Source organism: Buteo buteo, chromosome 1 (assembly GCF_964188355.1).
Source record: "Buteo buteo chromosome 1, bButBut1.hap1.1, whole genome shotgun sequence".
Lineage (NCBI taxonomy): Eukaryota > Metazoa > Chordata > Aves > Accipitriformes > Accipitridae > Buteo > Buteo buteo.
This window is the reverse complement of record NC_134171.1, coordinates 25,358,093-25,384,629: the sequence shown is the minus strand read 5'-3', so window position 1 is coordinate 25,384,629 and position 26,537 is coordinate 25,358,093. Positions and strand designations below refer to the sequence as shown.

General features: G+C 37.4%; 1 protein-coding gene across 1 annotated transcript; it reads left to right on the top strand.

Moving 5' to 3' along the window:
• Positions 1–367: 367 nt before the first annotated feature.
• Positions 368–24,570, top strand: RELL1 (RELT like 1). Its single transcript, XM_075024291.1, has 7 exons — positions 368–533; positions 11,372–11,614; positions 13,423–13,494; positions 14,797–14,854; positions 17,463–17,702; positions 18,383–18,570; positions 22,025–24,570. Exons 1-6 carry the CDS (start codon positions 446–448, stop codon positions 18,561–18,563), a joined length of 882 nt encoding a protein of 293 aa, XP_074880392.1. The 5' UTR covers positions 368–445; the 3' UTR covers positions 18,564–18,570; positions 22,025–24,570.
• The last annotated feature ends 1,967 nt before the right edge of the window (positions 24,571–26,537 follow it).

Below are 26,537 nucleotides of genomic sequence, written 5' to 3'. Positions count from 1 at the left end.
TAGGACACAATGCCCGGTCTCCATCTTGTCTCCCCGCTGCACCCCAGCATCCCAGGCCGAGGGGGGGGCGGGGGCCGGCCGGGGTCAGAAAACCACGTCTAGGAGCTGCAGTATTAAACTGCTTCTGGGGGTAGGGGACAACCTCCGGAAAATCCTCACGGGACTGCGTAAGAAACGCCTTCCCCCTTCGTCAAAGCCAGGCCCGGGCACGCTCCGCGCAGCGGCTTCGCGGGCACGGCCCCGTTCTCCCCCGCAGCAGGCCCGGGAACGCCGGCCGCCTCACGGAGGGCGGGACGCTCCGGCGCAGCACCGCCCCGGGCCGCCGGGCTCCGCGCAGCCGCCGTGCGGGCAGGGCGCGCCCCGCCGCCGGTGGGCCGGGCCGGGCCGGGCCGGGCAGCGGCAGCGCGGCTGCCAAAGCGGAGTCAGCGCGGGCGAGGCGTCGGGTATGGCTCCGCCAGCGACGGGCGGGATCCCGCCGACGTCTCCCTCGCTGGGCCCGACGGCTGCCTGGCTGGGCAACCGCTCCGCTCTCGGTGGGTCGCTGTGGCCTCGGTCCTTCGCCGCGGGTGGGAGCTCTGTCGGAGGGGAAGCTTCAAGCCGGGACCCCCGCCCCGCTCCCCGCTCGGCGGCCCCTGAGCCTCCCGGCGGCCTCCCGCCGCCGGCTGTGACCTCGGCGAGGAGTGCGAGCTGCCGGCCCCGCCGGCCTCCCCCGCCGCTCGGGCGCCGTGGCTGACCCCGCCGCTTCTCCCCCGGGAGGCTCCCCCCTTCCCCCGCCCCGCCGCGGGGCCGAAGCGTTGGAGTGCCCGCGCCGCGGCCCGCTGGAGAGCCGCGGGACGGGGGCAGGTCCCCGCTCCGCCCTGGCCCCTGGGCATCCCGGGTGGAGCGAGCGGGAGGAGGTCGAGGCTCCGCGCTGGCAGCGGCTGAAGTTTCTCCCGCCTGCCGGCGGAGCGCGGCCGCCGTCGGTGGCGGCGCTGAGGGGGCGCTCGGGGCGGGAGCGGGGGCCCCGGGGTCCCGCTCGGGCGGGCTGGGAGAACCGCTGCGGTCTGCCTTCCCCGTGCGAGCGCCTTCAGCGGTAAAGCGGCTCCGAGTGTCGCGACGGTCCCCGCCCCGGACTGTTAAATTAGTCGGGTATGGCCATGAGTTGCGGGAAAAAAGAAGGAAAGAAAACAAACAAACCCTAACGAGCTGTACAAACTCGAGTCTGGTAACTCCTCCGTAGTTGCTTTCACTTGAAGCAGGAGTCGGATGGCTCGCAAGATAGAAATGCGTCCAAGAATTGCTTCTACTTCACCGCCTGTTGTGAGATTAAACTTGGCTTTAGCGTTTCGGTTTTGGAAATTCAGTTGACTGCAACCCTTGAGATCTCTGAAGAACGCTCGCACACGTACAAGCGCCAGAGGAAGTTAGTTTTAAATGACATTTTCTTTGTTTACGTCTAACCCCAAATGTTATGGTACTAGTAATCTCAAAGTGAAACTGACTTTGTCGCTTTTCTAGTCTGAAGTGGTTTTTTGTGTGTTGTCTGTGCTTCTCAAACGTTTTAAGCTGATGCTTATTTTTATGGGGTGTGATTTTTCAACTTGATCAGCTTTATTACCTTGGGCTGGTATGACATTGATAAGAGTGTACCAGCTTGTTTGAGAGTAAACTTTAAACTTAGTGGAAATGGTTAACATGGGCATACTTAGTAACATAAAATTAAGCAATAAATATTTCTAGTCTTTCTATACTTTTGTACATCTGTAATTATTGCTTGGTGCAGGCCAGCTTGGTCAGAAAGGATTGAGATACCTACCACCTACTATTTGTTTTCTGAAAGCAGGAGGAATGGAAGGCTTGTCATCCAGTCCATCCTTGCCTTCAGGAGAGTGGAAAGAAAGAAGTACTGCTAGGTACAACTGGGGGTAGTAAAATAGTGCTAAAGATACTAGCATTATCAGTCCTTTTTTTTCCCCCAGATAATTGATTTCACTGAAAAAGTTTAAGCATCTTGAATTTCAAATTTGTGTTGGCTGGTAGCTAGTGCTCTCCAAGGCCCCAATTCTTATTATTTTTCAGGTTTTGTGTGCAGAGGGAGGAGGAGGAGAGGAATTGTGGATTTTTCTTCTCGATCATGACCATCTTTTTTTTTTTCTCTCCTCTTTTCTCAGTTGCTTTAGTGTAAAATATCTTAACAGATAAAAAATTAATTTGCTCTTTGATGATTGTTACTTTCGCGTATTACTACATGTTTCTACATGTCGAGATTATTACACAATTTACCTACTACTGGCATCTTGAAGAGAATGTAAACAGATGTTTTAGTAAACCAAAGGATGTGTATACATAGGCTTATAGGGACTGTTTACAAATGGTTATACTTGGGAATCCTTTCTTTGAGCTTTAAGGAAGTTATGCTGGAGGACTGTTAGTATGCCATGTGCATTGGTGGGATTTAATAATGATAGCAGTAATTTAGTATACCTAAATGAGTAGGATTGTACTTATGAAAGCTAAAAGTTGGCAAGTCTGGCAGGACTTTGTGTCAGTTTGTCTGCTGTATCTTCACACAGCAGATATACTGGTTTTGGTTAAAATTGATTTTTGACTTATGTAAACTACTGTGGATGTTAGTTGTATAAATGCATTGATATGATGTGTTTGGTAGCATTGATTTAAGGCAGCTCGCTAGATGCTGCTTACCCTTGTAAATTTACCTTTGATATGGAATACTTCTAAATATCTGGTGTGCCCAGGAAGGATTTATTTTTTTTAAAACGGCCAAACTGGTGAAGTGTGCATTATTAAACACATATGGTAGCTGCATGCAGTGCATATTTTATTTGAAAACTGAAATTTGAGGAAAAGTTTTCTCTGTATATGTTTCTGCAGCATTATCAACTGCATATTGTGTCACACACAAGGAATGGACTGAGTCTCTGTTACTGCCCTTCATATTGCAATTTTTCCCTTTCTCAACAGGACAAAACTGCTCTAGATATTCTTCATTGTTTTTCTCATTGAATTCTTAATAATGTCCGATGCCTTCATGGTGTGACTGTTTGGACTGACTGTCTGACAAGATGATTTATTAGGTTTGGTCTTCCTTTTTGGTTCCTAACAAGCTCTATCTGGGAGTGTAGAAATTGCAATGGTTTAAAATTGTTGAGGGTTACATGCATTATACAGTAATGCTTTTAGCTATAGTTTGTTTGCTGTTAATAGGACCTATCTTTACATAGGAGGTATCTCCTCTCTGAATTCCCACCCCACCCCTAGGCTTTCAGGGAAGCCTGCCTAAAACTTTTGCAGACAACTTACTGAAAGTGTTGATGGGGCATGTAATTCAGAAAAGGATAGGGATTAGGAAAGAACTCAACAGGGCAGAGACTTACCTCTGAGTAGAAAGCTTTTTCCAGACCTACTGCAAAATTTGCACACAGTCACAATTTTCGTGGTGACTTCAGTGAGCCAAAGACTTGATCTCTAATTTAAGGACTCCTAGCAGGGTCCAGCTTGAGGTACTATGAAAGACTTGCAGTTTTATGGTTTTGAATACAATGTTGGGTAGTAAGGATGCTGTTATTCAGGAAGGTCATGCCTGAGACTTGCTATTTGAGTTTGCAATCAGGTGCAGTTAGAACGAGCTTTAAAGAAACATGGTTGATACTTCTGCTCACTTTTTTGAGATGATAACTGCTTTTGACAAATCTGATGAAGGTTTTGAGGTCTGTTCTTGACAGCAAACCTTAAACAACCTTGCTTAACTTCTAAGGCAATTGGCAGTACTGTTACTAGTTGTCAGTATGTTCTTTCATCATGTGGCTTCCTTTTTCTCATCAGACTTCCTGCTTATTTCACTTCTGGTTGTAGGTTCTGATTACTGCAAGGAAGCTAGAAGTTAAGTGGAATTCACAAACTTGTCGAATGTTCCTCTTTGATGATAGGTGTTTTTGCTTTGTTACTCAGTTTATTAATATTCCCCAAAGTACAATTTCCTTGAACAATAGATGAAGCAAATGGTAGGCAATAGGTTTTCTTCACTTAAGAGTTTTTTTCCTCTAGAAAATAAACTTTTTTTTTAACCTGTTCTTTGCTGCCTTTTCTAGTTTGCCTGGTCTCTTTTGTAGCTACCATCTTACTAATAAGGCAGAGAAGCCCAAACATTTCCTAAATATCTTTTGTGTGTGTCTGTTTTTGACAGTGATATATTTTGACTTGTTACTGAAATTGCTTGTTACTTCATCTGCTTAGTTAGGCAAAGGCAATTTGACTGTGGCGTCTAGAATAGATAAATACTATTTAAATCAGATAACTCTTAAAAAGTATATTTAATTTAAAGTCGCAGAAAACTCCTCTGACTAAATTTACTATCATTAAAATAAATAAACCCCTGTATTAAATCAGTACATAATTACCATCAGAGTTTTAAACAAATTCACTGCTAAGCACTTGAATTAAGAATCTAAAGAATGAAGTTAGACTTTGATAACAGAAACCTCTACTGCAGCTGTAGTAAAATGCTTTATTTTGTACCTAAATAAGTTGAGTGTACTGAATGAAAGTAAATAGCTGATTTAGAGCTTCTTTCTTTTGAGAAAATATCTGTCACTTCTGAAGTGCCAAGGGACATAACCAGGCTGGTTTTGGCAATTAATTTCACTAAAACTCCATTACCTTAGTAAGTTTTTAAATATAAAGTCAGTTTTCTTAGATTGTTGCTAGTGAGGTATTTAGCATGTATTTTGGAAATTGAGCTAATAAACAAGTTTTTTTTTATTTTTATGCCTGAATGTAAAAGTGTGTAATTGAAAATCAAAAAAGTTTTAATTTATATGATACTTAAAATGAATGCTTTAAATCAAAGTGTATATCCATCCACCTGAGATGTGTGGCCCGGAGGTAGCAAGTGTCATTATAGTTTAATGCAGTTCAAAGCATACTTCCTCTAGAGCCAGGAGAGGGTGAAGCACTAGGTATGATCATCAGGTGCCTTTTCCTTGCAGGGTGCACTGAGGTCACAGCTGCCTGACCATTCCTCCTTGTGGCATTGCCAGCTTAAGCAGTCCTTTGATTATGCCCTTTAAACAGTGTGTAGGTCCACATGGTGAACTGAACTAGAAGTGATCCAGGTATGAAAGAAAGAAAAAGAGGGGGGAAGAAAAACCAACCCCCAACAACCAACCAAACCAACCCCCCCATTCCCCTCAAAGAACCAACAAAGCACCCAAGCAAACCATATTTTGTCTAAATTATTTTGAACCTTAAGTGATTGCTCTTTTTCCACAGATGGGTGAACTGATACATAAGCTCATGTTGCTAATGAGACATGTTTTCCAGCTGTGTTTAGCTGAGATGTTTGAGCAAATCATGTGCCATATCTGAATATTTCATTTGTCTTGTACTTAAATAGGTTGTACATTGATCGTGTTTAATTTCTTTAAATTTTAATTAACATTAAGGCCAACAATAGTTTGTATATTGTGAGGTTGATAGCTACATTTCATTTTTGTGCCTGAAAGCAGGAAATATGATCATGTAACTCCTCGAACTTCATGGAGAAGAAGATAGTGAATATGTATGTACTTATTTTTAGCAGGTAGATTCCTAGAACAATCAAATTTATAAAATGTAAACAACGTTCTTTAAAAGGCATGCCATAAGAAATAAATGGCATGGGCGTAATGGGCAAAATCCAGAGTAACCAAATAGGATTCTTTATCAGTAGAGCAGAGAGAAGATTACATCATTGTTCATGGGCTACTTTCGGTAAATTAAACAATACAAAAACTACTTGAATGTGCTTGAAGTAATCAGCTAGATGTAGATTTTGCTTAAGTTTAGTATAGGAGATTTAGAAAAATAAATATAATGCATTAGTTTAATGATGAGTTTTATATTACTTATACAACAACTAAACAGGTTTGATCTTTGTTACAAAAAGGATTTATTTTTCAAGAATCTGAGTTCTTTAAGCAATATTAAATATTTCTAGAGATTTCTCATATGCTTTATGAAAAGTTTGAGAATTGTCTGTTTAGATCAATACTAAAGGCAAAGCTTTGAGTTAACTGGGGCTCATGTTGGGGAGGTCGTAGTGATCATGCCAAGTATGAAATTGTTTCAAGTACATGCAGCTAAAACCAAGGAAAGTAATTCTGTGACTCAGTGCAAGCAGAATCTGATATTGTGGTAGTAGATAGTAAAGGAGGAATTGTTCTGACCCTCCATTTGCAGTGAGAAAGAAAGTAAGTGTGGAGGGCAAGCTGCTACTTTCGCAAGATCTTTAGCCATGCTTGGCAGATAGTTGTCTAGGTACAGTTAATCCTGTTTTTTGACAGTGGGATGAAGTGGGATGACTGCTCTAAGGTGCTCCCATCTTTTCTGTGAGTTTATAAAACCTTAAGGGGAAAGAAAGTTTGTTACAGAGCAATACCTTTGCTTACAAGGCCTGCTCCTGCTTCATTCTTATCACAGCCTTCAAGACATTGTAGTCTTGAAATATTTTTGTGGTCAAACATTATTTTACCAATATGGAGGGAATACAGTGTTTAACTAGAATGTTAATAGATATGTCAAGGCTGTGTAAAAATTGCAGTTTAATGAAGGATGAAATATTTTTTTCATTAGTGTGCTAATTTTTTTCATTCTGTATTCTGTTCCCTAAAGGTGCTGTAAAATTTTCTTGAGCCATTGCTGAGATAGAGGAAAGCTATCTTTGTGTCAGAGTAGTAATGATTAGAACCAGTGTAAAAGACCTGTCTGAGGTTGACTGTCTTTATATTTTACTTTTTAGGTAAGGATTAAGTAAGGGCAGGCAATATTCAATACCTAACATACTCATTTTTAAGCAAATGAGTATGTGGGATCTGAGTTAGTAGTGTGAATGCAATATGGGATCTACAGCTTAAACATAACTTTAAACATGCTGAATATTGCTCCTAAATCTTTTTATTTAGATCGCATCTTCAAGTAATTTTGATATGTAAACTGCTATACAATGACAGGTATATAAAAATGCGAGGACAGCAAAACACTGAAGCAAATGAATTTCTATATGAATTGACTTGAGTGAAGGAAGATTGCCATGGTATGAACTTGTCATTAAAAACCATTGTGAAGCAACATCATACATCATGAGAATATGGTAGACTTATCAACAGTCTGTTAATAAGCGTAATATGCCTCTGGGGAGGAGGAGGAATAGGGAACGTACAATGAATGATGTAGCTATGACTTGGGATATAAAATTTATTGCTCATTAGCTAAGCAAGCCTTGTGTTTGCATGATGTTGTAACTGCTGAGGCTTTTGAGGGCAGATTTCCTGATATGTGTAGGGTGTTTAATGAAAGCTGAGTGCTTTCCTCTGCTTATAATGTTACACAACACCAAGTATTTGATCCAGCTAATTAATTTCTTCTGGAATACTTTTGGGTTGCTTTTGGTGAATTTTTGCATCTCTGAACGTAAAATGAATGGCATCAAGCAGTTTGTGGACTTTGTGTAAGTTAAGTATTTATATAGAAAAATTATTGACATAATGTTTTACTCGTAATAAGACAAATACCTTGCAAAGTTGTGCGTATCTTGTTGAATTTTAATGGGAGAATTAGATTTTTAGGTATCTAAGGACAAGTGAAGAAAAATCACATAGGCTTATCTATATAGGCTGGTATATTGGAGTATCTATGTTTGTTAATGCATTTTAAAATGGAAAAAAATACTTCTAAGTATATTTTCCTGCCTAGTTCAAAAGCTCTTTAAATCTCAATCCAATTAGTGGACTAATCTGTGCTACAGAGTATTTAGTTGATAAATTATGAGTTTTTCAACATCCTTCTGTCAGGAAAGAAGGTACCAGTATAGGCACAGTTCTGGCATTTTCCTTTTTTTTTTTTCTTTTAACTCATATAGGTTGCATCTATCCTTTGGGAATGTGTCTAATTGTCAGATTGTAGCTGATGAGGGTTACTTATTGGTGTGTCATGTGGCAGTCTACCAGCAGAAGTACTAAACTAAATCATAAAACAGATTATGTAGGTAGAAAAAGAAAACAAAGAAACACAAACTATGGTTCTAACCATGTAAGCATTTACAGGTGTTATATATTAGGTAGGCTGGGAATATCAACCTGAGTAGTTTCTGATGGTTTGCTTTTTTTGGAGGGTGGGGATAGTATTTAGTGATTGCTCAGTAATGGTCTATCCTTCTGACAATGCAGCGTAGCTCTGTTGCTGGAGTTGCTTGTGAACTTGAGGTTGGCTCAGGTTTATATAAATTTTTTTTTCTTGTTTGCTGTGAACATTTAATAGTATTTGGGATCCATTTTCCCAGTTCCTTTGTTTTCTTCTGTTGTTTGTATGCAGCTTTGTGAATCAGTTTTGTATTTTAAATTGTATATATATTTTCAGTGGCTGTGTCAAGCTGATGGGGTTCCAGGTTGATGATTTAAAAATAATTATGTAGGACATGATACTTTTTTTTTAACACATAATTAATAATCCTGCCCTTATTTTTGGAGCATACTCTTGAGACTATGGCTCCATGTTACTACAATTCCTTTAGGAAAGCTTGTTCTAGATGTATTTGTCTATCCTTGCTCATGGATGCTTATTCCCCCACTTCAGCTTACTCAGTCTCTTGATTGTCTGGATAGAGCAGTTTGCCAAACCACAGGTTATACTGATTCAGTAAAATGACTGCTTAAAAACTGCAGACTTCTTGAGGCATTTTTTCTTAAACCCTGGTCATCTCTGTAATCCAGTTTAAAACTGCTTTCAGTAGCACAACCAGAGGAGTAGCAGAGGACTGGAGGGGAAGGGACAGCTTAAGCTGCTTTGCCTCTGGAGAAATTGTAATGAACCACAACTTGGAGGAGAGTCTGAAGCATGGGCCTTCAGCCATGTCATAAGGCCCACTTGCTTTCTAGGTTTGAAGTGGGAATTACCTCCATGGTTACGGAGAAAATACTAAGAGGTGTTATTTGTTTGTGATGTATACTGTCGAAGTTGGATTTCTTAGATTCTGAGATGTTTCAGTCATCAAAATAATACTTCTCTGGTGTGATGACTTTTCTCCTCCCTGGGAAGTAAATTAAGCTACTTTGTGTGATTAAGTGGGGGACTTTTTAGCTTTGCTACCTGGTGAGTTAGCAAATATTTAAAAAAAAAAAATTATAACTATTTTATTTTGGTATATTAAAACATGAATTATAAAATCTTAGAAAGCAAATTAATTGTATGTAAGGTCAACTTTCTCAGTTATATGATTGTGTCCATTACCCTTTCCTGACTTTTGTTTCTTTGTACTGTAAAACAATTGCAGCTGTAAAGTGTTACATTGTATGTATTGTTCAATTGTCCTGCTTGGGCATAAGTTAAAGCTTCTAAATGATACTTATGTAGTAAGTTCTGCATACAATTATCTGTAGAATTGCTGGTCTCTCTTAAAAGTGAATAGCTTTCTCTTTTGGTTTTGGGAGCAAGCTAGATCATCTGGCTTTGTCTAAAGCAAACATCCTGAGATTTTGTTTTAACATTTAGCCTCATGATCTAGTCAGTTGTTTGTTTGCATTTCTTTCCATTTTTCTGCATTTCTACTGTTGTCTAGAAAATTAGTTTAAGAGAAATCCTTGACATCTTTTTTTCTTTTTGCTGGTTGGGGTTTGTCAGTTGTTGTTTCAAAGAAGTTCTAGTGTTTTTTCACTTTGAGCAAGTTGCGTATTACTTACTACTGAACTGACAATTCAAGACTGTCCTGAAAAATTTGGAAGTACTTTAAAAATAAAAGGTTTAGTGTTTTGATTTAAAGAAAACTAAGGTAAATACCTATCTGCAGTTTAAAAATCTTCTTAGCTATCTGTCACCTTACTGGTATTTTTCAAATACAATTTAGTTACACAGCCAATGCAGTAGAGGTTTTTGTGGAATAAGGGTCTTTTGGCAATTTTCTGGAGGCTTCCATTATTTTATTTTTTTTTAAAGGGAGAGATTTGATTGTTCTAGACATTACTGTTGTGAAAGTGTCACGTAAGTGGTTTCCTGATGAGTCTTCACTCCTTCAACCAGTTTGATTAATGAAACGATTGTGAATTGCCTTGTCCATTTTAACAAGTAGATGGCAAATATCTTGAAACAGTGTTAGATTTTTTTTTTATTGATTGTCTTTGTTGTATTCTTTCCTACTCCAAAAAATTGCTTTCAGCTGAAGTGGAGGACAAGAATAGAGGGTAGAAATGCAGGAATATTCTTGCATGTTGGAAGAGTAATATTTAAATCTTTATTATATGGGGTGGGGAATGTGTATAAACCTAGAGGTTCAGAAGGAATTTTGAGTATGCAAACGTGTGTTTTTGGATTTAGCTGAACAGTTGAACTTTTGTACTTTTATATTTGATATATGTGAAGGTACTGAGATTTTAATTTATCTGTGTGTATTGGCCATAAAAGTGGGCAAATACTGGAACAGCTTGCCCAGAAATGTTGTGGAATGTCCATCCTTCAAATGGAGCTCACCTGAGCAACCCGATCTAATCAGAGCTGCCTTTAGCAGTGTTCGGACTAAGGAACTTCAGAGGTCACTTCTAATGCAAATATTCTGTAATTTTGGTAGTTCAAAAGCCTAATCTATAACATGGAATATACATCTGTTAAATTCAGAGCTTAATTGAAACAGAAATGCTTAATTGTGGGTATAGAGTTAATGTGTGCCTGTGCTGTAACTTAAATTCTTTCCAAACAAAAAGAAGAGCCTCTTTCCCATCTTGTTTCAAGTTTAAATACAAAATGATTTCCAAATCTTAAACAAGCAAAGAATGGGCCCACCTTATGCTGATGAGTAGAGGGTAAATGTTCTTTCTTTTGTGCTGTGAAATCCTGCTGTAAAGAAAAAAAATCAATGCTTTTTCTCTCACACTTGATAACTTTTTCTTTGCAAGGGCCAATACCAAATCCTGTACTTTCAGATTACAGAAGGATTCGTGGGTTTTTTTAGCAATTTTTCATGAATTTAGGACTGGAGGAATGGTATGGCATTTTCCTCACTGATGGAAACAAGGAGCAATGATGGTGGTATTCTGTGGAATATGCAAACCCTCTTGTTGAGATTACAAGCCTATCAGGCTAGAATATTGTTTGTTCTTCACTGTTATATTGAAGAAATATCATGTGGGTTTTTTGTATGTTAGATGTTCTGTAATCATTTTATGAAGAGGGAATATCTACTGTTACGGGTGTGAGTTCTCAGGCAGTAGAGTGTGTGTTTCCCGCTCAAGTTATCGCAGAAGGTATATCACATTTGACACTATGGGGATTTGGTCGTGCTTGTACTTTTCTGAATGCTTTGAAGTGATATACAGTGTATAGTAATAACTGTGTTTGTTCATTTACATAGATAGTGGAGAGTTTGTCCAGGTTTTGTCAAGCTATGGCTTACAGACAACTACTTCGACAACTAAAACTGATGGTAATGATGGCAAGGCTGAACACCTAGAGTATATTGCCTTTGCATTGGTTCCTGTTTTCTTCATCATGGGTCTCTTGGGGATCCTCATCTGTCATGTCCTTAAGAAAAAAGGATATCGTTGCACAACAGAGGCCGAACAAGTAGAAGAAGAAAACCTTGATGAAAAAATAGGTAATCAAGTCTAATAAACAGCTTCCTATTTCTGTACATTGCAACTATTATGGAATAACTTATTGTGTGACTTCTGTCATTTCTGTCTATATTTGACATCAAAACAATATTAAGAAAAATATTTTTATTACCACTATATGTCTGTTGGGTTTTGATCTTTGCCAGTCAAAACTACGAGTGTGCCAATTTCCCATGCAAGTCCTCTAACATCAATTAAGAGCTTACAGAAGGATCAAAGTGTCCAGCCTATTTTTTTGCAACTATAGACTGCAGCCCAAGTCACCAGATTGCTTTTCTGCATTCCACATGCTGTTAGCAACAAAGTGTTGTTATACATAGTTCTATCTGAGGAGTGACAAAAAGCTGTTGTTTAAGCCTAAAATCTTAGGTTTATGTTTAGCAATCTTAATTGGTTCCTGTCGTGCTGTCATTCTTGCTATAAAACTGAACCCTTGGACTGACTGTCGACGTTCTGTTTTATGTAATGTGTGCTGCTTATAATTTTTTCTTAGATACCTTTGTCTTTGTTCTAATGTTTGTTTGCGCTCTTGTTTTTATGGTTCCTTATTCCCATCTACTCGAAAAAAAACACCCCAAAACCAAGGAAAGAGTGTTACTGCTTGGGAAGGGCTGTAGTAACCCAGTATAGCGTTTGGCTAAGTAAATACAAGTGGCAAGTCACGTGTAAATGCTTTGGGCCTCTTCCTTTCTCCCAGTTAATTACTGTCAGTAGGTTCATAGTAAGGGGAAATTACAGTGGCTGTGTGGTAAGGGTAGAGCCATGTGGCGCAGTGATGATGTGTCAGTATGTTCTTAAGCAGTTACTGCCTGGGGCATGCACACAGTGAGTGGGATTATCTGATCTGTTAGTTTGCCTGAGTGGTAACAGCAAGGTGAGTGGTAATGAAAGGGGGACAACTTTTAGGTCTTAGTTTGGGGAAGTAGCTGTGTCTAAGTTGCATTGCAAAGTCACAGTTACTAGGATGAAGATGAAGTGTGGGTACAGAGATGGGGAAGCCCCTAATTTACTACTTAGAGACAAATTTAGGGTCTTACCTATAAATTTGCCTCAACCTTGTTATTTTTTTTTATAAAGCTAGTCATAACAATCATTAGGGAAGGGCAGAGGTCTGCTCTTCATTGTTCTATTTCTCTTCCTGATCTTTCTCTGCCTTCTGAGGTTATTCTGGGGAAGCTTCCAGTATTGTTAATGGGTGTAATCAATTCCAAAAGTATTAAGTATAGTCATGAGGTTTATTTCTTAAATCCCTTGCTCCTGGAGTCATATGAGAATTATTTTAAATTAAAAAAATCAAATGTTATGTCCTTGTAGATGTGGTGAAAAGCTTAAATTGAATCCCTCTTATACTAGAAGCTGATAATGCCTATTTTAAAATAGTGACTTGAGACAGTTTAATGATTTTTTTGTGTGTGATTTTTTTTTTTTCCTGCCTACTGTTAGGATTAGAAATAATGCTTTGTTGTTTGTCTTCTTACTAGCTAGAGAAGGAATTTTCATGTATGCTTGTGAAAATATTGAGTTTATTCAAGTTTTAGATGAATGTTAGAGCTGATGTGTAGATTTCATAAACTTGTGTTTGTGTTTTTTCCTGAATAAGGACTAAAAAGTCTTAACCTAAGCTTTCTCTCCAAAGTGACAACAGATCTTGTCTTATTTTTATGTAACTTCTGGTGTGTGTGTGTTTTTGTTTTGGCTTGATTTTCTTTGTTTTTACTTTCTTCTAAAATAACTCGATTTTTGACTGGGAAGGTCAAGATACTGACAACATATTTATTTCCTTGCACAGAAATGAATGAAACTATACATGAGAATAGCGACACTGTGGGACAAATTGTTAACTACATTATGAAAAATGAAGGTATAGTATTGTAATACTGAAGTTATGAGGCTTTTTGTTGGTGTTCTATAAGAAGTATGTTTTTTCAGATATTCTGAAGTATGGTATGTTCATGTGTTTTCATTTAATAACCATTTTGTACATGCTTAACTCTTTGAGATTGCTTTCAGAAGGCAATAACTTCAAACAAAATAGGGAAGTTTTTTGCTTACCTGAAAATTATTTTGTATGGTAAGTTTGGTGCATGCATTTCTTGATGTTTTAACGATTTGGTTGGTTGATTTTTTTGGTTCATCCTTTTTGTCTTGTGCGTAAAGTAAAAGCTCAAGGTTGCTTTCTTAATGGCAATGTTTAAAGCATGTGAAACTTTTATGTTTTGACCAGATTAAACTTTTTGTCTTGAAATGATTCCTGCAGCTGTTGCCTGATGAAAGGTTTGTGCATAACTGAGACAATAGGGTAGACTAGCACTAATGTTGAATTTTGGACATGGTATCTTCATGCGCTGTGTGCACAGAGTAAAGGATAAAGAAGAAGATACGACTGAAAAAAACAAAAATCACAGTTAAGCAGCCCATGGAATGCTTGGTTAGTTCAGAATGTGTTTGCCCAATAGAAGAAACATTTAGGAGACTGCTTGTTTTTATAGTACAAGAACCTTTACCCTTTTAATTTTACATTTGTATAAATCAAAGTTCTCCTAAGCATTGAACTGGCTTTGAGTTACTTCTGAATCAAGACTAGTCCTCTGGAAAAGTTGTATTTTTGGGTTGGTTTGTGGGGTTTTTTGTTTTGGTGTTGGGGGGAGGAATAGTGGGGGGGAGGGGTTGTTTGTTTGGTTTGGTTTTTCCTTAATAATTGTTAGGGCTTTAAGCTTGTGTATTTTTCCTCAAGGGTGGGATTAGGTACCCCATGTGTTTTTTAGAATATGTGAGCAATCGGTAGTTCTTGGCTGATAACTAATTTGCATTTTGTAGCACTCACTTAAACTGTTGTTTTTAATCTGAAGTTATATACATGTGAGGTGATGACACTGGTGAAATGGATGTTTTAAAATTTTCAGAGATCTTTTTATATGGCTTGTATTGGGGCAGAGCTTTGGGTGCAATATGAACTGTAATTTTACTAGCTCATGTTAAGAAAATCCTGTAGAATTATATTAACTTTTTTTACATCATTTTCTCTCGTGTCTTTTTGGACATATATATAATGCAATCATCTTTCTTTTAGATGAAATTTCTTTGTGGACCTTTGATTTTGCTGTTTGTTTTTCTAAAGTTAGAGCTGTACACTTTTGAAGAGTTTTATTTATTCTCATTGCAGCAAATGCTGATGTGTTAAAGGCTATGGTAGCAGATAGCAGTGTCTTTGAACCTGAAAGGTAATTACATATCTTTTTAATGCATGTTTCCTGGGGCAACTGAAAATGTACCCTTTCAAAGGATTTTATCTCCTGAGCACTTTTAAGACTATATCACTTCTTTGAGTTACCAGCTAAGAGGATAATACTTTGTTTTCTTTGTGGTGTCTCTGCGTCACTAAATTTTAAGGTATGCCCTGGTTAGTAACTGGATTTTCTGGTTATGTGTTCTAGGCATGTGATGCGGATTTATTGCTTTTTGGGCTAAAGATTTACGGAGGCTGCAAATACTTGTTTACTTTAGGGTGAAGTTACTTACAAGTTGGCTTAGTCCAAAGCTACTCTGACTTGAAAGAACAGAAGCAGCACTTGCTTCATTTGGATGGATGCTAACTTAAACCAGACATCTCTTTCTATGTCTCCTTCTGGTTTACTTTTTTCTTTCTAATTGTGGTAATACACATCAGTTGACTGACCCCTTATTTATTTCACTCTATACCTATTTAGAGAATTATGTAGGGAAAGTAGTTCAGCCCTTGAGTTGCAGATGCATTATTTGTGTGAAAGTACTTGTATCTGTACATATGTACCTTTAAACTGTATCTGTACTACTCTAAATACTCTTCATATGTAATCCTGTGTTCATATTCAAGGCAGAGAAGATGAATGTTGAAGTAGTACTGTGTCACTAATAAAAGAAGTGGGAGTATAGTTTTAGCAAAACAAAGAGTTGAGTATGCAACCGTTTATCACCTGCTTTAACAGTGAGAGGTTTGGTTTTTGAAGAAAAAAATTGAACTTGCAAAACGAGTTCTCAAGTATAGGACTTATTTTTAAACTTCTATGGTGCAGCAGAAATATTTTTTTGAATTTTAACTCAATGTTTTTGCGTAGGCATGTGTGATGTTATTTTGGGAGTTTTAGACCATTGTTTCAGTGGTGAATTAAAATACAAAAAGTAAAGGAAAAATGATTGTTTGCTCTTACATCCTTTCTGACAGATACTCCTAAAGCTTTAGTAACTCAAGTGCAAATTTCTTTGTAAGTTTGGTGCACTATGAAATGCTTCCTAATGATAGGAATAGTAATGGCTAAGTAAAATCTTGCACTTCTGCCACGTAAAGCCATTAGTTCCTGTCTTTGCTTCAGATGTTGAACAGATTTTCCTTAATAGCATTCGTTATTTGAAGACCATTAAATGTCTCCTGTCAATATTTTTGTTTTGAAAATAAGCGTCCAAGTAACTCCAGTCTTTTACGGCATGTTTTATTCCTTTAACTTGTTCTTTGTTATCCCTTGGAGTCTCTTCAGTTTGTTAGTATTTTTCTTGAAATAACACTTCTAAAACTGGATGGAACGATCAGCTGAAGTGTGATTAATGCTAAGTGATGTAACTTTAGGTTCACAGGTTATACTCCTGTTATTTCCACTGTGAAATTTGTCCTTTTTAAGCAACAACATCATGATGATTTATGTTCAGCTTGTGATCTTCACCTTCTTTTTCTGAAGAATGGTCATCTGGCTAGTTGCTTTTTAATCTGGGTCTGTAAAGCACTGAAATTTATGTTGTCCTTACTGCAATACATCCAGTATTTTTCATGAGACTTATGTATGTGTGAGTGTGTCTTTCACACACATGCTCTCTTCTGATCATCCTAATGTCTCATCTTGTCTTCTACAGTTACTATGACTGACTCAAAGTTTATGGGTACTTTAGCTATTCTTCTGTTCCATTACCCAAGGAACTATTTAAAATACTGAATATCATCAGGACCAGAATAACAACATTTAGTATGTCTTTCCAGCTTCATAGTAAGCTGCTGATATATAACTTTCTGGTATGTCTTTGGTTTTTTTGTTGGTTTTTGGGGGTTTTTTTTTGCTTTTTTTTAAAGCAAGGCGTGCTACCTTATGCAACAGTAATTTTGCTTTTAATGCACTGAGCTCTACCTTGCTTTAGGAGAATGTATTGCAAGACACTGTCAAAATTTATGCTGAAGTCCGAAAAAGTACGTCTTCAGTTTTCTATCTACGCTATCTGCTTTTCTGTCTTAGAAGCAAATTAGATTGATTTGATTAGATATTCTCAATAGATGCCTTTTCATGGTTGTACTGCTTTTTCTTTCTTTCTAGGTACTTTAAAAAAATGTTTTTCTGAAGTTTAAGCTGAATGATCTGTTGATTCCTCTTCTCTTCATGGTAGACATTTTAGTTTTGCCTCTTTGCAATATTGTGGGACTATGCTCTTCTGTGAGTTTTTAGAGATACTGTAGCAATTCTGAAATACTTCCTGTAGTTCTCCAAGTGTGAATTTCATCAGCTAATTAGATGTCATCTTCAGTATAAGTTCATGTAACCTGTTCTCTTCTATTTTAGCCTGGGTTTTTTTTTTCATTTCCTTGCTCTTTGTGTTAGTTACCTTTAACCACATGACTGCACTTGAATTAATTCATGGAAATTATTTTAACTGCAAAAATATGATATTGGGGGGAACCTTAAACCAGACATCCTCTCAAATAAATGGTCCCTGAAAAAACTAGCTATTAGCTAGACATAACTGAAGGTTATCCTTTTTAAGAAACAGGATTTTATAGTAAACATTAAATTTCCTTTATACTTTTTGCTACAGCCCTTTATCTCCTACCTCTCCTGGGAGTCCAACGAGTCCAGGGTCTCCTTTGTCACCTGGTGCTATTCCGTTTAAACACAGCTGCAAAGGCCATCACTTCCATACTGTTGGAGGAGTAGTAGAAAAGGATGTTTGTACTCGTTGTAGCCACAAACGATGGCACCTTATAAAGCCAGCTCACAAATCTAAAGAGCACAGAAGAAGTCGTCTTGGAGAAGTCACAGTCCTTTCTGTGGGAAGGTAAGGCTTAGGTCATTTTATTGTATACTTTTCTTAGGGACACTACAGTAGCCCATGTTGGATCAGATATACATTGATTCTACTCTGTTTATAGCATCAGTGATTTTTTTTTTTGTAACCTTGTTACTATTGGACTGAAGTTATTTCTGGAAGAAGTAAAAGTGATTTTTTTGAGGGTGTGTTTTTGTTTTGGGTTTTTTTTTGAACTATGTTAATACCTAGGGATTTCCTGTGGGTATAAAGCTATTGCTGTATTGATACTGTCTAAAAAGAAACAAGGATTGCACACTAATAAATTCTTCTGTTTCTGAATTTGATATTTCTCACATAAGTGTGAACTATAGAAACCACTTCATTCTGTTTCATTATTTTTAATTCCTAGTTTATGTTGTAGTTGTCTCAGAAAATTACTGTTCTAAGAAGTAGTATGCAATTTGTGGATTCTGCTTTAAAACACAGTTCCCTGAGAAAGTGTGATGCAGCAGTAGTGAGTGTTAAAAATACACGTAGGTAATAGGAAGGAAGATTGCTCTGAAGGGAAGCTGGGTCCGTGTGGGTGTCTGCTCTGATGTCTGGGTCTTGGGACCTGAAAACACGTTCCTGTTCATGCACTGGCTACTGAGAATGATCTGTCTAATCTCTGCGGAAATACAACTGAATCTTCCTTTTGTTTACCTCAGGTTTAGAGTCACAAAAGTCGAGCACAAGTCAAATTCCAAAGAACGGAAAAGCTTAATGTCTGTTACTGGTGTGGAGAGTGTCAATGGCGATACGCCTGCCACGCCTGCGAAACAGGAAGGGAGCGAAGCACCTGCCACGCCTGTGAAACAGGAGATGCAAGAGAGGAGAAGCTCAGAGTAAACCGCAGGTATCAAACATTGGGAACTCACATTGAAAGTGGTATGTTGTGGAATAAGGGAAGGTAATCAGTAAGGGGAAATGCAGTTGAAAATGTATCAGTTCTGTGTGAAAACTCATCTTTCAATTTCAAAAGTTTCTGCAGAAGCCTGCAAAAATTATATTTGACCACTCAGTTAATGATAAATTGGTAAAGGCTAAATAATCTACCGTACTCTTATCTAATTGTTTATTTAGATTTTGTAAATAGAGTACATGTTGAAATAAAAATTACTCTGTGGAGGTGGCATCACTGGTCCAGGAAATAAAACATCTGCATATTAATTTTTGGCAATAAATGATGGTTCGGATTTGGTGGCAATGTGCTTATTACCCAAAAGAAACAAATCCTGCTGACAGCTGCATCACTGGAATAACTACAGTGCTGCTTCCTTATGCTTGCTGTCCTGTACTGTGTGCTTGTATAAGTGACTGCTTACTAGTTTTCTGATAGATCAGTGAAGCTTTGGCTAATAAGAATGGAGACACATGAAAATGCTTGTATTGCAGGGATCTAGGGTAGGTTACTAAGCCAGGAGGATAGGGTTTTCTTGTGAGTCATTAAACTCAGTGAACTGCTTGAGGTACCCCATTAAGCATGACAAGAATGTGTGTGGTGTGGTTTTGAAATGCACCCTTGACTAATTTTTTTCTTAACAGTTAAGAATGTCAGGGGAAAAAAACCCGTAATTTAATATGGTTTGCTTCTAACTGATGACAGGCCAATTGATAATCTGAAGGGGAAAGGTGATTTTACACAAATGTGATTCAAAATACAGACCTTGACCCTTGGGGAAGAAAGGAGTCCTGGGGTGACAAAATAAAGGCACTGGATTTGAAGTAAGTGAACAAAGGGCACAGTGCCAAACTCTCTGTATGCTGAGAGAGGATGAAGTCATGTTGTGTCAGCTCAGTCCAGTTTCAAACTCTTAGTAACTGCAAATATGAGGGAAATGCACAAGTGGTAATTGGGCATGTTTGAAAATGTAACAAGACCTCAAATTCCTCAAGTTTCTTGAGGTGAAATTCTGAAAAGCCAAGGTGCAAGATGTGGCCTTTTCTTTGTTGTTTATTCATTAAGAAAACATTCTGTAATTGTATCAATTTAGAACAGAAAACAAGGTAGAGAGCTGCTATACAATGGGATACTTCTCCCAACTTTTATTGGCAGCACAGGTGACTGTTGAACTAAGCAGAGTGTGTTTGTCTGGACTCTGTGCCTCATCATTATATTATACCCAATTTTTGGAAACCTTGCCATAGAGGAAGAAAGACTTGGAGATGTGGGATGCTTCCAAATGTTTAAAAAGCTGTGAAGGGTAATGAAGTAAATTGTTCTTTTTGCTGAGTGGGTAAGAAGGTAAATAGTAGGCTAATTTGCAAGGAGGTGGTGTTTAGGTTTCAAAAATTAAGAAGTTGGAATAAGCTGTCATATCTTCATTGCTGGACATTTGTAAGACATTTGGACAAATGCTTGACAAAGCCAGTGTAAATACAGCTGGCCTTGCATTGGAGGTTGTTGGTAGACTGTAAGGATGGTTGGGTTTTTTGTTTTGCTTTTTGTTCTGTGGCAAATCATAGCTTTCTAGTGGCTGCTGTCTCACTGCTGCTCTGTAATCTGTGAAGAATCTACAGATTTCAGTGAAAGACAAACTTCACTCTTATTTTCTGATTCAGAATTATCCTGGTACTCAGGTTGGTTTTTTTTGTTGTTGGAGTGGTTTCTTTTTCCTTTCTTCTCTTTTTAAAAATCAGTATTAGCTAAATGTAATAGGAGATAACCTCTTCCTTCACTGGCTGCATTAGCATTTTTATGCCCAGCTAATTGTTTTGTTACTCCTGTGGCTATCTTTTTTTTTTTTCTTTTCTATAGCTCTAATGGTAGCATGCTCAGACTGTTCATAATATGATTTTTGACTTAAAGGCAGGCTAGTTATCTTCTCTTTAAACATTAGAAATAGAGAAAAGGGTATATATAAAGTTAATTCCAGTGCACTTAGATTTAAAAAAAAAAGTGATCTTTTGAAATACTCTCAAAATGTTTTGTAGTCCAGTTTTCGTTCTAATTTGTTCTTTCCTCTCCTAAATAAGAAAGCTATTCCTTGTAATTACCTAAAAGTTGTTCTCTAAATTTAAACCATTACTACTTTAATCTAAAAATAAGCTCTTCTCTAGAGAGATATGATTGTATAGCTATAAAAAAATAATTAAATGTCCATCTATGGCAGCTTTTTATTGTAGGACCTCCCTTAGGATTAAAGTATTGCCCTTTCTGAAAACAACTGCTCTAATAGCAGAGAAATGGCTCTGTGGAATCTCTTGTAAAGGTCTCTTCAGTCCAACAGAACTATTTTGTAAATCATCTGGGAAACTAGCCAGGCCCGTTTGATATGCACTACAAAAAATAAACAGCTCTTGCTTGAAAGACTGATACTGTTCCCTAGCATGGTTCTAGATCAGTTTTTGTCCACTGTCATGAAAAGCTGTTCACATATAAACAGGTAGTAGTTAGACCTTTACTTCAGTTACTTATTTCAGACTTCTAATAAATTGTTATAGCTTAATCTACTGAAACTGAACAGGTAAGCAGCATTAAGACTTGTGTGCCTCCAGCCAATAAATTTATGATAAAAAGCATATAGTTTTGGAGAATTTGGCTCAGATCTTCAGATGCAGAGGAAGAAGGCAGACACCTATGTGTGTTTAACTACTGCCAGAAAAGGTTTGTTCTGGCATTTGGAGGCAGTAGATTTGTGCCTTGTCGCCTGACGTTAACCAGTTACTGAGTTTCTGTATGAGATGGAATTCCTGAGGTGGGCAGTACCTGAATGATGTAATATTGCTGGTTGCTTGTGTTCACTGCTACTCTTGAGTTCAGGGGTTTTTTTTCCCCTAAGCTGACATGTTCTTAGTATTTTCTTGAAGTGACCTCTACAGTGTTTCAGCTTATACTAGTGTCTTGCTGGCTGCATCATTTGAAGTTGTAGCATGTCTTCTCCATGTCTCAAACATCCATGTTGTCAGCACACTCCATTTTATCAGTTAAGTTTATTTAAAACTATGTGCTCTTGCACATCCATTTTAAGCTAGTGGGTAAAGAAAACTTAGGTACTGGTGCACTGAAGCTATGCAACATTTTCCATTCCTAGTATCCTTTTCAAAGTTGTGTGTGTTTTGCACTGTGATGTGATTTGTCAGTTTGTCCATGTGTTTGTCCATCCTTTCATGAGTACCAGCTGAATTTTTAGTTCTCCTCCTTTAGGATTTCACATGCTAAACTTGCAATGCACAGCAACCACTTCATGCGATTGTGGCATTTTTTTTTCCATTTCAGAGCATCTGCTTACTTTTTAATTGGTGTGTTCATCCTAAAACTATTTTTGCTATTTAGGCTTATTTTTAGAATTATTTTCCTCTTTTTGCAGGTGGAACTTCTAGAAGAAGCTTGTCTGCTAGCACTTTGGAGAAAACTGAAAACTCCCAAGAGATGCATACTATTTAAGGAAATATATTTATGGCACTGTAGCATTTTACAAGTTCTGTGATGGCATCTATGCAAGGTTAAACACTTAATGGTTCTTCACCAGTAAAATCAGTAAGATTTAGACAGAAATACTGTTGAGCTGTGTGGACCTTGTACCAAATGTTGGGCTTCATCTTGGAAAGAAAAAATACATATAAGTTTTTGGACAGGAAAGGTAAAAGCCTTACCAAAGAATCTTAATTTTTTTGTACTTAGACAAGCATTTTTAATGAGCTTAATATTACGAGTAATATGATTACCCTGTGGATAAACTGTGTTCATCCCTTTGGTCCATCTGGATTTTTCTCCTCTGTTCTTCCCCTCCAGAATTGACAAGTGTTTGCTGAAGATAAAAGCCAGCCTTTGGAAGATGACAATATTCTTTTAATTCTACTGCTAGTAGCCAAGCAAAACATACAAGGAAATAATTAATATTAGCCAAAATCTGCATGTGTGCCTTTAGTACATAAGCCCTCAGACTCTGTGAAGGGTATTGCACAGTACAGAGTGGTTCAGCTATATGCAGATGTTAAATTGTTGTCTTTCTCTCCTCTACCTCCCCTTTACTACTTAACATAGGTTGAAGAGCACCTTTTTCTATGCAGTTGGGTGAGCTCTTGGGAAGGTTACTTTCCTCAAGGCCACTTGTCCTCCCGTTTTCTTGTAACTACTCACTTGTATTTGAAGAATGCCTAATAGTTTTGCCTTTCTCTTTTGTTTTACCCACAGGTGCACAGGTGTTCCTTATTAAGCTAAGGCAACATATTTCAACCATTAGATAAGGATATAGAATATTTGGCATTAAAAACTTATGGAGTATATACTAAAGTACTTCAGAGTGGCTTTATTGGACTGAGGGTAGCTGTTTTCATTGGCACCAAAATCTTAAGCCAGTGTCACTCCTTTCATATGTTAACTATGACTTACTGCTGAAAATACCAGTGATGGTTTTGTGATGTTAATTCTTTGTGTCTACTTATGATCTCTGTTTTGTCCTGTTACTTGTTTCAGGGAGGGAAATCTTTGCAATACTTCAGCAAATTTGCTGTGTAATAGAAACTGAAAAATAACATTTGTTCTGAGTGCCTAAGAATATAAGCTCTAATGTAATGCATTGTAGTAGAGATTGCACTATATTCTGAGAACTGTAAAGTAACTTACTCTGCCTTATGAACTCAATGAAAATCAGTTTGGGAATTGATTTGTTTTAATGAATACTTTCAATCCTTTTAGTCCAAGTGCTATAAACTGTGTTTCTCCTTCAGATCTGAGAATCAGGTTTCTTCATCAGTTTATGCAGTGTTAACAATCAATATGTACAAAGATAAAAATCTTCTTGCTTATGTATTAGATACTCCCACATCATGTAAAGAAACATCCCAAGTTTATTTCACTCTTGCTGAAAATATGTGCTGCTGCTGGTCGTCTTTCTACTTGTATCCACGAGATGCTGACTGGACCTATCAATACATACTTTTCACTGATGCTGTATTTAAAAAAAAAAAAAAAAAAAGCCCCCCCCCCCCCCCCCCAACCTCTGAAAAGAATAAATGTTTTATTGTTCCTTTTAAAATGGATATTTTTAGAGATAATTGACCATCCTTGAGAACCCAAAATAACTGTTTGGCCAGGACTGGAACGTCAGTGTTTAGCATGCCTGTTCCCATTAACTTAAACCTCTTTAATCTCTTCAATATTTAAGTATAACATAAACACCAAGCTGACCTTACAGGCATACACTTAATATTCTTGAATTTTTTCTTCTTCAAGCTTTGATTATTTGTATGAAGAGCTAATGTTTCTAGAAGAATTTATTTAGTATTGCTTATAGTAGTTAGCTTTCAGTTTCCAAGACACTGAGAGCTATGAGTATAAAATGTTACTGGAAAAAGGGAGTATTGGGCAAAACCAAGCAGTTTCAAATAATTTTCAGAAAGGAGATACACAGTTATAGACTCCTGAAAGCTTAAAAAGAAAAGTGGGGGGTGGGGGGTGTATTTTGATATTACAGTGTTTTGATACATGATGGGTTAGTACTGCAAGTAAATTTGCCAAAAGTATGGAAAACAGTTTAAGCAGAAATATGTATTTTTTTACTTAATTTAAAAGTAGTTTCTATTTTGATTCCATTGGAAATATGTAGAATAAAAGAAATGAAAACGTGTTGGATATGTAAAGCATTGTTTACCTGTATAAAATACTTACATAAGGTATTATAAGACCTGATATGTGCAAGAATTTAATTTGTGCATTGCTACTTCAATAAGAGGATTTAGAAACTGCCTGTTTCATTGCATTTAACACTACACTCTGCTGTTTTGTAGGGGTATGGATATTGCCATGTTAGTTTGCCTTTCTTAAATTTGCATATCAGATGTATTTTTAACAAAATAGTTTATATACAACTTTTGTACTACCAAGCAGTAAATAAAAAATATTGATTCTTAAGCTTGTTTGTGACTTTCTTAAGCCTGCGTCCATTATGTGAAATGTAACCTTTACACAGTCTTAATGTATAATGCAATCTCTGCATCTTAAGTTTTTGTTTATAGAGGTAGTGAGAAGGTTAGGTTCTTGTGTGATGTACTTCAGAGCAGTTTTATTTTCTTGAGAAAGGACAATTGCAAATACTACTAGTTCCATATTTTTATATGGGAAAGAAGAAAATCTATTCTTTAATCCAAACTGGTATCTGATTAGATTAAAGACCTTTTACCTTTAAAGTATCAAGACTTTTAACTTTTATTATATTTGGCATTGAGCTTTTAAAAAATACACATTATTCTCAATTTCTTTCATGAGGTATGGAACAAAAAATTACAAATGACAGGAAGCTCTATGCAGTTGCTTCCTCTCAGCTTGTGTTCCTCTGCGATACTACAATGCTTAATTTGTTGTAAGACATTCTCACAGATTACTATGATCTGTAAATGGCATTAAAAATGGGTTTTGCTGTATTAATAGTGTGAAGGAGGCTCAAAGCAAGTTGTTGTGGCTAGCTGCATTGTAATTATCAGTGTACTGTCCTGTTTTCGTTTTTTTTGTTATTTATTTCAGTGTTCCTAGCTGTATCACACAAGGTCTATTTTGAGGTCTGTATTTGAATTTCGTTTATATACAGCTGTGGTTTGTATTCAGAATTAAAAAAAAAAAAATCTAGGCCTTAATTTTCAAAGAAAATCGAGACATTGCTGATTGTGGTGAAGCTTCTGGAAATTGAACATGCTTTGTGATTCTCATTTTCAGGGATTTTTTTTTTTGTGTGTTCCTTTTGTCTTCTATGTAACAAAACCTGAGAGTAATATATTATACTACTACTTCTTCCCTTAGCATGTTTTCCCCCTGCTCCCTTTTCCTTGGGTTTCTAATGCTTTCAGTAACAATTTCAGGTTATATTGAAGTTAAAACTGAATGCAAATATAACCATATCAACAAACTTTGATGCCAGAAAAGATAAGGATAGAAGATTGTAATTTTGTGTAATACAGTTTTTATTAGATAATATGTGCATATATTGAAATACAAGAGGATTGCTGTATTAAAGTTTGGGAAATTCTATTATAACTGGACTGACGTAGAGAAGTCTTCAAGAGAAATGTGAAGATTTTTTTCCAGGCAGAATTTTTTTCTTCTGTTATTTTTCCCCAATACAGACACTTTATTTTTTTTAGTAGAGCACTATGCCAAAATTCAGGATCCTACTTCATGCTGCTGTAGCAAAATGGATGAGGGAGCTACTTCTACCTCTAATAAAACCTGATTTTACTTGTAAAGAGCACAGAGCACATGTGCAATCTATTTTTGAAACATAGTAAGGATTAAAGCATTTATCTTTTCTTATTTCTGAATCTCTATAAACAACCTGAGTTGAAAAGCATGCCATAGTGTACTTGGTAGCTCATTGCCATTTTCTTTATGAATTGTCTCCCTATTTATCACAGGTACAGAAATCTTGACAAAATTGGCACATTATATGATCCCTGTACTCACAAGTGTTTGTGTGTCACTTGTGGAAAGACAGTGTTATTTCAGCCAGCTGGTCTAGTTAAAAAAAAAAAAAGGCTAAAGCACAAGTGTTATTCTGTGTACTTGAAGTCTGTGGGTAGATGTTGTATCTATGCACTTTCTGTAGAAATGAACCCAGGCTCCAGTATTCCTGAAGTGTGAGTGTGTACAGCTTGAAGCAGGGTCTCTCTTAAGCCTGCTGCAGAGATGTGGCTGTTTGTGGTGCTGTGTAGCAGAGCCAAACTGAAAGACACAGAAGCGGGGAGATGGGCACTGAAAGCACGATGGGAAAATACAGGAGAAAAGCATGTCAGATACGTTTGGGTTTTGTTTTTTTTCCCTACAAATTAATTGAGCTTGTACTTATTGCATACTAATGTAGTGTTCGCTACATATCAAGGTGCCACGAT